Source organism: Eubalaena glacialis, chromosome 9 (genome assembly GCF_028564815.1).
Source record: "Eubalaena glacialis isolate mEubGla1 chromosome 9, mEubGla1.1.hap2.+ XY, whole genome shotgun sequence".
NCBI classification, from domain to species: domain Eukaryota; kingdom Metazoa; phylum Chordata; class Mammalia; order Artiodactyla; family Balaenidae; genus Eubalaena; species Eubalaena glacialis.
The window spans coordinates 37,959,767-37,974,909 of NC_083724.1; the positions used below are offsets into that span (position 1 = coordinate 37,959,767).

The window sequence follows — 15,143 nt, forward strand, 5'->3', positions numbered from 1 at the left end:
ATCCTCTGCATCCTCCAAAGGGTTGCCTCATTCCCAGGGAAGGCTTTGGACTGAGAACTTCTCTGTGTGTGGGATTCTCAGCAGCTCTGTAGGACTACAGTAGAAGGGGGAGCCGGGCCCACCCTGAAAGCCCCCAAACTGATGGAGAGAAAAGTCCCACCAAATCAGGGATCCCCCTTCTGGGAACTCATATCTACTGGGAACCTCAGGATAAGGAGGAGCTAGGGCTTCACACTAGGACCCCTCAATCTGAAGGGGAGGATGAAGCCCCACCCTGGAGCAATGATTAGGGAGATCCTCTTTGGTCAGTTGAGCACAAAAGAGCTCCGACTGCACATAGAAAGCCCGTGGACTGGGCAGCCAGGAAAGAAGCGTGGGGCAAATCAGGGTAGATGATGAGGGTGGGCGTTCGGAGCCCAGCACTATCAAGGTGGGTCTGGGATGCATGAAGGAGGAGCACAGGCAAGACACAGGGACAGGCCTGAGTATTGGTTCTGTGACACCCCACAGCCCTGAACCCCATGCTCTGGACCTCAGGTTCCCCTCCCCTGCCCCTCTGGCCGGAGCTCAGGGATGCCGTTTGCTTCACTGAACCCATCTGTCTGAGGCTGGGTCACATCTTCCTCTTTTGTGACTGGAAGTCACAGGGCAAAGCACTAAGCTGTGCAGTCACAGAGGGAACACAGAGCCTAAGAGTGTGAAGGGACAGAAGGGAGAGTGGCAAGAAAGCCTGGGGCCGGTGGAAGAGGAGGGAGGCGAGTGGGAGCAGAGGTGCTCAGGACCATGGCTGAGGCCATCACCTATGCAGACCTGCGATTTGTGAAGGCTCCCCTGAAGAAGAGCATCTCCAGCCGGCTAGGACAAGGTAAGGGTGGATAAGGTGTCTCCTTGATTCTGCATCTCCATCCTCCTTGAAGACCCCACTCCCACCCCAGAGACCCCAATCCTGACCCCACCTTTTCTCTCCTCTCCAGACCCAGAGGCTGATGAAGAAGGAGAACTCACCTATGAGAATATTCAAGTGCCCCCAGGCCCAGGAGGACCCTCAAGCTTGGCTTCCGCTGGATTAGGGGACAAAGCAGGTCTGGAGATCCCAGGGGTTGTGTGTTTATGGGGGACTGTGTCTTGCGCTGGGGAGTCCACAGCATTCTTGGGAGGACAATACCCTTGGAGAAAGGCTGGGGATTCTCAGGAAGAGAACAGCACCAATTATGGGAGCTAAGGAAGGATAAAGCTCCCGGGGGGTAAGGTGGAGACCCCGGTGGGGAGCTAGGGCTCCACGGAGGGATCAGGGCAGCCCTGTTGGGGAGCTGAGAGCGAGTGGGAAATGGGGAGTCCCGGGAGAGAGAAGAGAGGGGAAGGGGGAGGGGGGAGAGCACTCCCGGGGAGAGGGTTTTGGCAGGCAGATGAGGGCCCCCAGAGTAAAAGATAAAGGGAGACCCAGGAGGGCGATAGAGGGTCCCCAGGGAAAGGATAAGGTAAGACCCAGGAGGGACACGGGAGTCCCAGGGGAGATGCGGAACTCCGGAGAGCGCTAAGGGTGTCCCAGAGCAGTGGCAGAAGGCACCTTAGGACAGACTGGAGGGGGTGAGGGTGGGGAGAAGGGGTATATCCTGGCTTTCTCACCTTCAAACTGGAGTCGATCCCTTCCGCAGGGGTCCAGTCGGAGCAGCCAGCTGCCGCCTGGAGCCCCGTGACCTCACCAGCTGCCGGGCGGATTCTCCCCTGTGAGTACCCGGTCCTCCCCGCCCCGCGCGCGCCACCCGCTGCCCAGCTCTTCTCGGGCCTCCGAGTGGGGGCGGGGCGCGGCCTCGGGCTGGGCAGCCCTCCCCCACCAGGCCCCCCGGGGTGCTCGCGGAGCCAGGTGCTGGCACCGGTCCCCGCGGGAGGTGGTGCTGGGCCCCGCGGTGTGCAGGTCTGGCCCACGGATTGAGCCCGGGGCGCAGCCCTCCGGTCAGCCCGGGCAGCCCCGTGACACCCTCCCCTGCCGCTTTCACCCTCATCCTTAGAGAGATCCTTCCGACGCATCGACCCAGATCTTCTGCCCCCTTCCCCCTTACTATGGTCCCCATTCACGTACCCCCCTCTCCGGTCTCCATCTGAGATTTAGTTCCCCGTCCTACCAGGTAGTGCCCCTCAGTCCTTACCGGTAACAATCCCCAGCCCTTATTCTGGAACACCTTACCTCCTCCACCTGCGGAAACTCTGCGGGACAGAAACCACCGCGCGTGCTCCAAGTCCTCTGCGGGATGCTCTTTCCCGTGAATCTCCTCCACCCACACCCCCCCAGTCTATCAACTTTCGTGGGGCTCACTGCCCCCAACCCACTGTCTCCCTAAGGCCATGCATCCTACATGCAGTACCTCCTTCTGGGCCTGCTCCTCGCCTGCCTGCTGTTAGGGGTGGCTGCCACCTGCCTGGGAGTGCACTGTGAGTATGGCTGCCCCCCATTTCCCACTTACCCCAGACAACTTTCTCCCCCACTCTCCCCAACAGCTTCCCTTCCTCAGCAGGGCCCGGAATCACTACCACCACATCCTCAGCTTTCGTCTGGCTTCCAGCCAGGTCTGTTTCAGAGTGCCGTGACTTCCTAAATTGTCCTCACCTAATCCAGTACCTCCTTAAGCTTTAGGCAGTCAGATCTTATATTCCATTCCAGCCTGTTATGCAAAAAGTTGCAAGAAGCAGCCAAAGGACTGATGCTGAAGCCTCAGGGCACCAGAGCATGGCTGAAGATGTCCTCCAAATCTCTCTTTATGGCCAAACAGATTTCCAGGTGTCTCAGCAGCTCCAGCAGACGAACAGGGTTCTGGAAGCCACTAACAGCACCCTGAGGCAGCAGCTGCGCCTAAAGATAACCCAGCTGGGGCAGAGGGAAGAGGATTTGCAGGGGTCCAGGAGGGAGCTGGCCCAGAGTCAGGAAACACTACAGGTGGAACAGAAGGTTGGCCAGGCTACCAAAGAGCAGTTGCAGGCCTGCCAGTCAGATGGGGAGAAGACAAAAGAGGCCTTGAGAAATAAGGAGATACAAAGGACGAACTTGGAGCAGGAGCTGAGCAGCGTGCGGGACACACTGAAGCCCTTCTTCACATGCACCTCACCAGGTATCTGCTCTGGGAAAGGGGAGATGGTAGGACCTGCCATGAAGGATGGATTGAAGTGAGGGGTCTATCTATTAGGGAGCCACTGAGTTGTTCAGGAAAGGGGTAATGAACCAGAGTGCTGGCTGACATGACCTGTGCACCCTGGGCCTACAGGGCGAAGGATCTAGCTGCATACTGGTTTTAGGGAGGGCTCACCCAGCTCTAAGGCTGATCCTGTAGGGGAGAAGAGGGTGGTAGCCAGCAGTGCAAATGACACTGTCCAGAGCAGCAAACTCAGGGCTCACCTGGCTTGACATCAGTGTCAAGGATCTGGGAACCCCCTGAATTTGGATGTGAAATTGATTGTTCGCACGTTTTTCTAAAGAGAGGACCTGTAGCTTTAATTAATTCTCTCTACATCTGAGATTCCCCAAAAGATTAAGAATTACTGATGGATGAGGTACAGTCTGGGGTTGGAGCAAGGCAGCTGAAGCTCTCGCAGTGAGGTGGGCAGGGGTGTTGTAGCACAGGGAATTAGGGTGGAATGCTCATCCCTTTTGAAAGGAGGAGTCCAGCCCATGTGTGGGGATGAGGGAGGGGGACACATAGAAGGTCTGCCAAAGTTGGCTGAGGTTGAGGCAGGGTCCCCAGCCCAAGGGGACTGGAATGTCCATGGACTGGTTGTCTAGAGGTTAGGCTCTGTCTATCTCAGGGGCATCTGGCTACTCCCCCAAGGCTTAAAACAGAGAGGTTCTGTACAGACACCCCCAGCCCTCATTTCTTTAACCTTCTCATTCTCTACAAGCCTCAGTTCCATGACAGTGCTGCCCCCTCCTTCCCCACAGCTGAACCCTAGACCTCAGCATCCCAAACTGCTCTTCTGCTGAAAGGATGGCTTCAGGTCTTCACTCTGACCACAACTGGCCTTCTATAGGCTTTCCACACACTTCTTCTTCAACCTCACGGAGGCCTCCAACCTGCTGGCTCCCCTGTTTCCTCCCTTCCCGTCAGCCATCACCTGTCTTCATGTCTCTCTCTACCCATCTTGGATTTGGGGGCCCATCACTTCAGCCACCCCACTCACTCCTTGGCTCCATTGTCCTGGATGAATGCACATGCCTGCACCCAGGGGTGACAAGCTGTGCAGTCATTCTGCTTGGTGCCACAAATCTCTAGTCTCAACTTCAGCTGGGGCCCCAGCACTGCCTGCCTGGCAAATCTGCAGTGGTCGGCTGGCTCTCTGTACCCTACTACCCTCTCTCTCACGCTCAGCAGATGCCCTACTCTGTCAGAGAGGAACTCCTTCTATTTTCGATCACCAAGTCTATATATCCATTTGCATTTTCCGCCATCTTCATGTCTTGCAAGGATAACTGCAACAGCTTGCTGAATGTTTTTCCTAAACATCCCCCCTCCAAATCCACTTTTCATGTTGCAGCCAGAGTAATCCTTTAAAAACAAAAATCTGATCATGTCGTCCCAGTTAAGATCATGTTATTTCACTTAATTAATTACATCAAAAGTTATGGAATACATACTATATGTCTAGCACTGTACCCAGGCACTTGGGATACAACCAGAGGACAAAATGCTTCAGTGTAAAACCCTACATTGACTTCCTCTTGCTCATAATACAAAAATAAAAAATCCTCAACCTGGCCTCCAAGGCCCCTGCCTACCTTTCAGCATGCTGCTTATCCCCTCACCCTTGTCCATTTGGCCACACCGACTTCTTTTTATTCCTTTAAGTTGCTGTAGGACAGTAACCTAAGGCAGTAGCTCGGTGGGGATGAGAAAACGTAGACAGAAGAGAGGGAACTGGAGGAGAAGCAATAATTTTTGAGTGACGGAGGTAGGACGGATGGGACAAAGCAACGGAGAGAGGTGGGTTGGGATCAGGAGCATAGACTGGGGTGTGGGATGTTAAAGAAAGAGGGAGGTTTATTTCTGACAGATAGTCAGGAAAAGAAGAACAGAGAAGAGACAAATTTTGAGGTGGAGAGGAGGAAAATGGAGAGAGTTCACACGTCAAGTGTCTGACAATTTCAGCAAAGCAGGCAGCAAGGTTGTCTACTTGTGGAAGAGTGGAGGGGAAGGTGGTGGCTAGCCGCTTGAGGAGTGTGGGAAAGTTTGAATATGCAGTGAGAAATGCTTTAGGGAGCCAATGAAACGAATGGGAGGCCTATTGAACATTTGTTTATTGGGGGCCCAGGTGAAGTTAGCCAAAATGGGGGAGTAAACAGCAATTGTTCAGAAATTGGGGAGAGTACCACCAGTCCTTTTCAAATAAACCTCCTACATTTTAAGGAGTAAAGTTGTTGAATGTTAAAGGCTTTTACTAAGTATGCACAGGTATGGCATTTCCAGGGGAGGCGAAGAAAGAAAGATTGCAAAGATTAAGGACCAGAAGTCAGTGAAGGCACTGAGGTTCGACCCCAGGGAACATTGTTAGCAACCAGATTGCTGAGTGGTCACTTTCATCCCAAGTGTTGAGATCTCCCTCCTGGGTCTGGGCAGTGCTGTCACACTCTTTCTGCTTTTTAGATTCCTGCTGTCCCTTGGGATGGATACTGAATGAGAGGAGTTGCTTTTACATCTCAATTACTAAGAGAAGTTGGGAGGAGAGCCAAAGCCATTGTAAATCTCTGTCCTCTGAACTGGCCAAAATCAGCGACATTTCTTATTCATATGGAGTAAGAAAACCCCTATTCAAAGACTGTATGGGTATTGTTGGGTAAAGGGACATATGTCATCAAGTCAGGGATGGCAGTGCACACAGGGCGTGCGTCCCTTTTCCATGCAGCTTCTCAGCAGTGCTCCAGATGGCCCTATTAACTGATTAGGGTTGGCCTGAGAGTTGAAACTTAACAAGCCATCTTTACGTTAACCTGTTTCTCATCTCAGCTTTCTGGTCAGCTCTGGGCTGCTGAACAGGTTCTTTGACTCTCATGGCCTCTCAGGCAGACAGGTTCCATACCTGGTGGGCTGGATTGTAGGGATTGGTTCCTTGTGACCAGAACAGCCCACAGAATGACTCTTCTTCAAAGGCTGGCAGAAATTCTTACCCAGCATGTGTGTGTGTGCGCGCGCGTGCCCGCATGCACGCACGTGAACTGAAGGGTCAGCCTGCATCTGCAGGGTGGCACTTGAAGGATGCGGGGATGGTCACCGATGAGCCGATGTCATGCACCAAGGTCGGGCACAGTCCTCTTGCCAAAGCTCATAGCCTCTCTAGTGTTCACTTTCTTCCATCAGCCCAGGTCCCCTCCTCCCGACACCCCCTCCCTCCTCCTATTCCAATATTTCCCATCACTCCTCACACACCTCTGGTCTCTCCGAATCTCCCTTCAGACTCATTATGCCAGAAGCTTACGTAAGGTGTTGGCACAAGGTGGTTCAGCTGAATCATACTGGATTGACTTCAGAAATAAGTTCTGGCCGTGGAGTGATGGTACAAGATACAAAGGGTAAGTTTGTTAGGACTTTTTGGCAACAAAAATCCTCTATAATCCCTTCATAAAGACACAGTAATGAGATCTCCCTCCAGGTCCTACTCTCAAAACTTTTTCACAAATCAATGTTATAATTACCCATTTGTCCATTTCTTCTATTTGATTAATAACAGGCAGGCTTCCTTTCTATTCTATCCCCAGTACCTAGCCATCCCTGGCACGTGCTTTACTTAAAAAAAAAAAAATTACCAGTTTGGGACCTATGTCATCTTTCTCTCAGGGGGACAAGTTGAGGGTTTAGCTAGGGCTTCACAGCTGATGAAGAACCCCAGCCTTCTAACTTCTCAGCCCAGACAAGGCTACCCAAACTGAGGTTGTACTTTTTCAGTCAAGGCCACTTGGTATACTAGAGTTGCCCCAGGGAAGTGAGAAAGGAAGCAGTGGGGTAACTTTGAGAATCAACCCCAGGGACCTAACCTAGGTAGTTACCTAACTGGAGTTTCCATCTTTAGGACCTTGGGTGATTTTTTCCCTCCCTGGTCCTCTAGCCTCTTCGGGTTGGGGTCCAGACACCTGTACCTGAACCATCCCACACACGGCTTTAGGTAGGCAGGGTGAGTTAGGACTTGGGTTAGGTTTGTGCAGGGCAAGAGAAGGGAGGACGGGATAGGAGGGGGCCAGAACTTATCCCAGTGCTACATCACCACCCTTTAGGTTTTATGGTCAAAGCCAAAAATGTACCAAGGTAGAAGGCGAGTGGCTGGTGAGTCTGAAGGCAGAGGACTGTTATTCTTCTCTTCCCTCCATCTGTGAGATGGAAGCTTTCAGGTATCCAGATGGGGACCACTCTTTGCACTGAGCTGGGTAAGTGTCGGGGATGGGACAGAGGCGTGGGAGTCCGGGGGCAGAGGGTCTCAGGGCAGGGGCCCAGAGGCCAGGGGGAAAACTTGTTCCTGTGACAGCCATGTCCACAGCCTCCAGGCTGTGCTTATGTAAGGGGGTGCTGGGCAGGGGACGCTATGTGGCTGTCCAGGGAGCTGGGGAGGAGATGGGGTGAGCTGGGTGAGGGTTCTTAGGGACAGTCAACTGTGGAGCTCCCTGACGCTTTAATCCTCCAGATACTCACGCCAACAAGAGCCTGTGCCCTTCATCCCTACGCTGTAGCCTGCAGGTCCTAAGCTCCACCTCCCTGCAGTGTGTCCTCACTCTGCCTGGACAGTGCCTGGCCAAGGGCTGATCCACGCCCAACATTGCTAGGCAAGCCTGCTGCCAATAGAGATCCTGTCCCACAAACTGGACTGTTCCCAGGGAAAGAGTGAAGAAGCTTCTAGAAGAGATTTTGGCCTCCCCCAAAACCTCCCATAGTGGAATGGGTGGGGAGGGCGCACGGGCTGAGCGGATAGGGGCAGCCCGGAGCCAGCCAGGCAGTTTTATTGAAATATTTTTAAATAATTTGCACGTGTTAGTCTCATGTGTCAGCAACGCTTTGTCTGGTTCAGTGATCCCCACGGGAGAGCAAGCTCAGGGGATGCAAAGGAAATGTTGTGTTCCTCACGTCCATGCCGAGGTTCCCCTCTACAGGGAGAAGCGCTGCTCAGCCCATCCGGGGCTGGCACAGGCCAGCATGTGCGCTCTGTCCTCACAGGGCATCCTGAAGGCCAAGGGTGGAGGCCGGAGACCACAGGCCCCACTGCTAAGAGCGTGCCCCAGGCAGCTGCAGGCTGGTTGTGGGTGGCTTGGCGTGGTGCCCCCGGTGGCAGAGGAGACTGCCCGCCTCGCAGTTCAGGTTGCGGTAGCGGGCCACAGCTGGTGTGGGGCGGGGGCACATGGACAGGAAGCCAAAGCTGAAGGGGCCGAGGCAGCAGCCAGGGCAGGGCAGCCCCTCCTCGGACTCCCGGGGGGCTGACGGGGGCGGCGAGGCTTCTGTCCGCTCCAGGGCTGCTGCACGGGGCAGGCTATGCTGGGCCCGGTTCCAGGGCTCCCCAGCCCAGCCTTGTGGGGAGTTCACCACCACGGCTGGGGGGTTGTTGTTAAGGGGGGCTCCTGATCTAGGGGACCAGGGCTGGGAGGCTGAGGAGCAAGTGCTGATGAAGTTGTCTGTGGCCACGGCCAGGGGCAGCTGGGGAGCTGGTCCCGGGGGTTCTGGCTCAGGGCTACTGCCCTCACACTCCATCCTCTCTTCAGCCGAGGGGCCCACAGCAGGAGGACCAGGACCTGGCAGTGCTGTCTCCATACGTCGGGGGAGTTCAGGGGATGATGGTAGCGAGCGGCAGCGGCGGGCGGGTGTCCCAGGCTGGACCAAGGTCTCTGGAGTGGTCACCAAGGGCAGCTGGGTGGAGGGCAGTGGTGATGGTGGTACAAGGGGTAGGGGGGTGACTGGCTTGCTGGGTGTGTCCAGGAGCTTGATCTTGCCACCTCTGAGGTCTTCCCGTAGTGAAAAGGGGTTGACTCGAGTCAGATTGTCCCCCCAGTTGGGGGGCGATTCTGGCGACGGGGGCAGGAGGAGGTCTGACCGGCTTCGGGAGAGCCGGGGGTCTGGCCTGGGAAGTGTGGCAGAGGGACCCCCTCTTGGAACAGACCCTGTAGACAGAGAAGTCTGTGGTCACTGTTCTCAGCATTGATCATAGTTCCCTGAGGGTCTCATTATTCACCAGGAGGCTGGTGGGACTAGAGCTGAGAAAAGGGAGTCCCACAGGGTGCTTTGGAAAGGGGGAGATGTCCCCTCCAGCCCCCTTTACCTCTTCTTTCCTTGTTCCCCTCCCTCAGGCTCTAGAATTAGAAAACGATCTTCTCTGAGATGTCCTCTCACCCCACTCCCGCACCCAGGCTTCTCAACTAATAAAAACACTTGGTCTCCCCGGATGATTCTGAGTTCTAAGGAAGAGAGAGGCAAAAGGACCCCAGCTGTGCTCACTTACCCTGACTGTGTGCCAGGGGAGCCCTGAGGAGGGGGGCTGGCTCAGGCAGCTGCTCCAGGATCCATTCCAGGTGCTGGGTGATTTCAGTGAAGGGAGCACGAGTGCCAGGTTCCATCTGATGGGGAGAGACGGGCAGCTTCACTCAGTGCTCCAGAAGAGGGTCCCTGAGTTTCCTCCTGTCATCTGGGCCGGCTGGCCTTGTCAGCTGGTGGGTGGGGGTCGGGGGCAGGGAGGGAGAGTGAGGCTCTTACACTGCAGCAGTGGATGGCCAGGAGCAGGAAGGGCAGTGGGCAGTCATCCCCTACCAGGGTTCGGAAAGCAGGCACATCCAGGCCAAAGTCCTGTGGGGACAGAGAGGAGGGGCCTCCAGGTCAGCCTTCCTCGAGTTCTCCTGCTGTCCCCCAGTCAGGACCTCAACCTCCAGGGAACCCTCCTTGGTTATGATGTGCCTAGTCTGGAGTTCCTCCTTTTAAACCTGGACGCATCATTCACCTCAGTACGGGGTAGGTAGTCAGGGTCCGCAGGTACTCGTGCGATGAGCTCACAGAGGACAATCCCAAAGGCAAAGACGTCGGCCTAGGGGTAGGAGCGAGTGTCAGGGGGAGGCATTGACAGTTTCATGTAAGAATTTTGTCAGAATACGTCAGAATTTGGGGGAGTCTTGACAGTTTTCCTGTGTTGGAAGGGATGTGAGGGGTAAGGGGGATCTTGGGGGTCTTCTGAATATCTGGTAGGGTTGCTGAGGAACTTGGGATGGAGCCTTATAAGAGTATCTCAAGGGTCTCTGGAAGGCCTTGGGGATCTGAAGAGTTGATATCTTACCTTCTCATCATACAGCTCACCCCGCAACACCTCTGGAGCCATCCAGTAAGGGGAACCCACCACAGCCAACGGCTCCTTCCTTGCCCCTTCCCTGCAGGGGCAGGGGCAGAGTGGTCAGGAACATCCTACCCAGACACCCTCCCCAAACAAAAGGGGATGAGGTCAGCCCCCTCACTACCCCAAGGGAAATGTCCCTGTGGGCTTCACTTAGATAAGGGGCATCTGGGAGATTTAGGGGGATGGGGCATTCACCTCACCTATACACAGGAATCTTTTCAGCCAGCCCAAAGTCGCCCACAACAGCTGTGAAGCCTCGGTCTTCCCGCCGGATCAGACAGTTCTGACATATACATATAGCATCCCCACATACCCATTACCTTCTGTTCTCTGATCTCCCAAAATGCACCCCAAAGACCCGTCACTCCAGAATAACCCCAACCCTCTCTGATCTCCCAGTTTTCCAACGCACCCCAATCTTGCAACATCACCCGTCACTCCAAACACAGCATGGTACCCAGTCCCTCAGAGCACTCCCCTCACCCCAGTCCCCCATTCTCCAGTGTCTTGCTGCCCCAACATCCTAATGCTGTCTATTATCCGAATTCCAATACCCACGGGCTAGTTACAATCTAATCTCAAATCCCCTTTCATGCCTCCACCCACCTGGCCAGCCTACCTTGGATGTGAGGTCTCGGTGGAATACACCTTTGGCATGCAGGTACCGCAGGCCACGGGCGATGTCCAAAGCCAGGCGGAGCCTGACAGGCCAGGATAGGGGTTCGGGGGAGCTGAGCAGCTGTTCCAGGGTCCCCCCATTCATATACTGGGACATAGGGGTAGGAGAAGGGGAATGAATATCAAAGTTTCAGTCTGTCCTCTAGGTCTCCCACTTATAAGCCTGGGGACACTCAGGAGGATCACAAAAGTCAAGAGGGTGAGTCTGTGCCCTAGGGTCCCCCATTCATATCCTAAGGCTATCATGTCCCACACAGGTGCATCTATTTAAATTTAAATTATTAAGGTTAAATAAAATTAAACATTCAGTTCCTGTCACACTAGCCACATTTCCAGTGCTCCTTAGCCACATGTGGCTAGTGGCTATGGTTTTGGACAGCACAGCTATAGAACATTTTTATCACTGCAGAAAGATCTGTTGGACAGCACCCTTCTAAAGGATAAAAAGGACTGGGACCAGCTGAGGCCTTTTATTTGTGGTTTGCCTGGAGGGAAGTTCAGGGAAGCCTCCCCCGGGTCCTGTTGCCTCTCATTACTCCTCTGTAGATGCACCAGGCCGCTGACTCTCTCTCCCCTTGGTGGTGGTTGTGGTGGAGTCCCCCCCTTCCTGGCCCATCCTCACCTCTGTAAGAGCGTGCAGCTGCCCTTGGTGCACACAGACCCCCATGAACCTGGAAGAGGATGGGAAAGATAGCAGGGTAGGCTGTAAGAGCCCCGGCCTCTCCACAGTTCCCACTTTTCCCGCGGGATCTTTCCCCTATTCCCCAGCAAGCTTCCCAGCAAGCGGCTGGGGCCGCTCACCTTAGAATGTTGGGGTGCCGGAGCCGGTTCATCAGCTGCACCTCCCGCAGCGTGTTTCCCCGGTTACTGGGGAGCCTGTTCATTTTCAGCACCATGACTTGCCCTGACTGTCGGTGCCGAACCTGGGGGCAGCAGGGGATGGCGAGTCCCGCGCAGGTCGGGCGGGTCGCCAGGGTCCGGGCCTCCTAGTTCCAGCCTGGCGTCTAAGTCTCGGTCCCGCCCCTCTGCCCACTCTGCTGGTCCTACCTTGTAGACCTCAGAGAAGAAGCCGGCCCCGATCTTCTCGGCGCAGTGGAAATCGTCCACGCGCGCCAGGCTGGACACGGCGCTGCGGAGAGCCCGGTAGGAGGAGGGGCGGCCCCGGCCCGGGCCTCCGCCAGCGCCCCCCGGCCCCGGAGGCCCCTCCCCCGGCGCCTCTCCGGGCCCGGGCCCTGGGCCCCGTAGTGGGGGCCGTTCCCCGGCCATGGCCGGGCCCCCAGCCCGGGGCCTGCCTCACATGGCAGGGTCCCCGGGGCCCGGGCAGGCCGCGCTCGCCATGGGAGCGGGCCCAGCCCGATCAGGGGCGCAGGGGCTCCCGATCCCTCCCGCTCCCGCCCAGGAGAATGGAAGATACGCCGAAGATCCTGGGCCCGCCCCCGCCGCGCCGGCTTGCTGGGCCCGGGTGGACGCCGCTCCGCTCCGCTCTGCGCAGGGCCTGGGACTGGGCCTGGGCCTGGGCCGGGCGGTGGCGGTGGCGCTCCCGGGCGCCGGCGGGCAGGCGGGCGGGCTCCCCGCAGGCGGAGGCGGGCGGGCGGGCGGGCGGCGGCTGCTCCGCTTCGCCGCTGGGGCTCAGGCTCCGCGGCCTGCCGGGGCGGGGCTGAGCCGGGCCTCTGCTTAACTCCTTCGAGCCCGGCCTCCGGGCAGCGGCCACGCCCCCTCAGGTGCGCACCCCGCAACCAGAAGCCGCGACGCCCTAGGCGAGTGGGTCTGGGGCGTCGGGGTCAAATAAGTTCAGGCCTGAGCTGAATAACTGAAGGGAATTCAGGGCTGATTGTGCGTACGCGCAGGTCAAATGTCTTTTAGCTGCCCTGGGAGTCCTTTCTCCCCTCCCTCCCTCAGGTCACTGTCGGTTGAGGGTCTGGCTCCGGAAGCCGCCAGATTCCTGGGCTCCAAGGACCGGCAGGGCAGAAAAGTAGACCCCTCTGGCCCAGCTACAGTCGGAGGCAGCCCAGCAACCTACCCGCCTTCCCAGCCTCCGCCCTGGCCCAGCCTGCCCATTTCCCAGGTCTCGACCTTTACACCTTAAACCTCTGGACTCCCTGACACTTTCTACCTTCTTAGGCGGTTGTGATGCCCCGGAGCTGTAGTGAGCCTTTGGCCAGCCCATTCCGGGTGTGGCCCCGACTCCTCCTCACTCCATCCCGCCTCCCTCGAAAAAAGTTCAGATTCCAGAGCCTCTGTCTAGTGACCACCCAGCCTGTACCTTACTCTTACTATTTCGTCCAAATGCCCCTCTCTCTCAAAAGAGAAGCCTCCACCTGTAGGGAAGCCCCTCTTTGCGCAAGATCCCACCCCTTGGCAAAACCCCGCCCCTCAAGGAGCCGTTCCTCTCGGAGACCCCTCTCTTTTTCAGTGAGACCTCTCCTCAGTATGGCACGGCCACCATCAGTGTGTACCAGAATCCCTCAGGGCGACACCCCTCCTTTGTGTGTTCCTCCTACCAAGTGAGACCCCACCTCTCAGAGTGACTCCACCAGTCATTGTGACCCCTCCTCTCGACGTGAGTCCGCCCCTCAGTGTGACCCCTCTAGGCAGGTACCGCCCCCATCAGGTAGGAATCGGGTCTGCCCCCTCAGGCGGGAGGAGGACCTGCAACCAGCCTCTAAAGCGGTGCGGGGTCCTGAGTGCGCACGCAACGTTTCAGGACCCTGTGCGCTCGCCGTACCCAACGCTTTCGGTTCTCCGCTGGCTCCTCCTCCCGGTCATCGGCGGAATAGCCAATCATCGCCGGGGATGGGTGACGTCACTCGATCCCGGCGACTGGGCTGGGACTAGCGGTGGTGGGCGTCGGTGAGCCGCTTGCCACCTAGCGGCGGAGTGGAGGGAGGCAGTTGGGCCTCGGGAGTGAAACGGACTGCGACAGAGCTTGAGGGAGCGAGGCTGAGTTCTTTTCAAATATTCTAAAGTACTATATTTCTATTTCTGTGGTAAGCTAAAAAGAAAATTAATTGCACAGTCCGCGTCCGTGTGGGTGACCGCCTCTGACAGAGTCCTGTCCCATGTTTGTAGAGAGTTAGAGCCTCATACTATTTAATTGTCAGGAGCTAATGAGAAAAGAATAAAGGCAGTCTTAAATTATAAACGGTGCAGGAAGGTCGAGAGAAGGCCAGATGCTGTCTCAGTACAAGCGAAGTTTTCGCACAAGGTTGGAGAGGAAAGAGCTGGAGAGATTCACAGTCCTTCCACAGCCAGTGGAGACAGGCCATATGCATCATATTCATTCTTCCAGAGGCAATTTGGTCTCAGCAAAACAAGCTCATTCGTCACATTACGTGTTAACATCTACAACTATGTAATTTGTAAGTTTGTTTTCTATAGTTGTATAAGATCGGTAAACACTAGGAATTTATGCCTCCTTTTGTTTAAGTAATAGAATAATTTAATCGACTCGTGTCTGACCCTTTACCCAAGTTTGAGAATATCTATAGCTGGTAATAGTAATTCTAAGCAGAGGAGCCAGGTTCCTGTTTTAGACAGATTATTGTGGTTGTATGGAGGCAGGGGGACTAATTAGGAAGGAGGTGCTGACAATGCTTCTGGTGAGGAGAGGATGAGGACTGAACTAGGGTAGGGATAATAGGGAAGGGGAGGAGGAAACAATCAACTAGAATGGGAAGACTTGATTGATTAGTATCCAAAGTCAGTCAGTCCTGTAGAGAGAAAGAGCATCAGCCAGGATAATTTTAAAGTTTCTAGCTTAGATGACTGAGTATCAACTGAGATAAAGAATCCAGGAGGAGGAAAGGTTGGGGGCGGGGGAGGTAGGTGATTGCCATGAACGAAGGGGTGATGTGATGGTAAAGAAAACTGAAGGTGGATGCCATTATCCAAGTAGGGAAGGAGAGATAGGCTGACAATGGACTTCTAGGGAACACCAACAGTATTAAAGTGTGGGTGGATGAAGTCCATGAAGGAGACACAAGAAACATGCTGAAATATACGAAGAGAATTTTTTTTTGAGAGTGTGTAAAATTCTTTATTTAGAACAATAAAGCATAAGTGTTTATAATGTAATTTCAAATTCAAACCTGTATATAAAAGGGTCAGGACTTTTACCTGTTTTAAGAAGTACA

At 55.4% G+C, this 15,143-nt stretch overlaps 2 protein-coding genes across 3 annotated transcripts; one reads left to right on the plus strand and one right to left on the minus strand.

Annotated features, from left to right (window-relative positions):
* Positions 1-756: 756 nt before the first annotated feature.
* CD72 (CD72 molecule) lies at positions 757-7,394 on the plus strand. Its single transcript, XM_061201153.1, has 8 exons — positions 757-865; positions 975-1,082; positions 1,656-1,727; positions 2,341-2,430; positions 2,769-3,104; positions 5,628-5,776; positions 6,435-6,550; positions 7,250-7,394. Exons 1-8 carry the CDS (start codon positions 784-786, stop codon positions 7,392-7,394), a joined length of 1,098 nt encoding a protein of 365 aa, XP_061057136.1. The 5' UTR covers positions 757-783.
* A 492-nt stretch (positions 7,395-7,886) lies between these two features.
* TESK1 (testis associated actin remodelling kinase 1) lies at positions 7,887-12,574 on the minus strand. Of its 2 annotated transcripts, XM_061200290.1 has the most exons (10): positions 12,058-12,574; positions 11,812-11,933; positions 11,633-11,681; positions 10,952-11,098; positions 10,533-10,615; positions 10,276-10,366; positions 9,946-10,029; positions 9,705-9,794; positions 9,454-9,568; positions 7,887-9,115 (listed from the first exon to the last, which is right to left on the minus strand). In XM_061200290.1, the coding sequence occupies exons 1-10, from the start codon at positions 12,274-12,276 to the stop codon at positions 8,229-8,231; spliced, it is 1,887 nt and encodes a 628-aa protein (XP_061056273.1). In that variant the 5' UTR covers positions 12,277-12,574; the 3' UTR covers positions 7,887-8,228. The 2 variants fall into 2 exon arrangements, with proteins under 2 accessions (XP_061056273.1, XP_061056274.1); XM_061200291.1 differs by lacking the exons at positions 10,533-10,615; positions 11,633-11,681; positions 11,812-11,933; positions 12,058-12,574 and having other exon boundaries at positions 7,910-9,115; positions 10,952-11,091.
* Between the last annotated feature and the right edge of the window lie 2,569 nt (positions 12,575-15,143).

Coding starts and splice junctions, on each gene's coding strand:
- CD72 (XM_061201153.1), top strand. CDS start 784: ATGGCTGAGGCCATCACCTATGCAGACCTGCGATTTGTGAAGGCTCCC. Junction 866..974: donor CTCCAGCCGGCTAGGACAAG/GTAAGGGTGGAT, acceptor TCTCCTCTCCAG/ACCCAGAGGCTGATGAAGAA. Junction 5,777..6,434: donor ACATTTCTTATTCATATGGA/GTAAGAAAACCC, acceptor ATCTCCCTTCAG/ACTCATTATGCCAGAAGCTT.
- TESK1 (XM_061200290.1), bottom strand. CDS start 12,276: ATGGCCGGGGAACGGCCCCCACTACGGGGCCCAGGGCCCGGGCCCGGA. Junction 10,616..10,951: donor ACCGAGACCTCACATCCAAG/GTAGGCTGGCCA, acceptor TGTATATGTCAG/AACTGTCTGATCCGGCGGGA. Junction 9,795..9,945: donor ACTACCTACCCCGTACTGAG/GTGAATGATGCG, acceptor CTGTCCCCACAG/GACTTTGGCCTGGATGTGCC.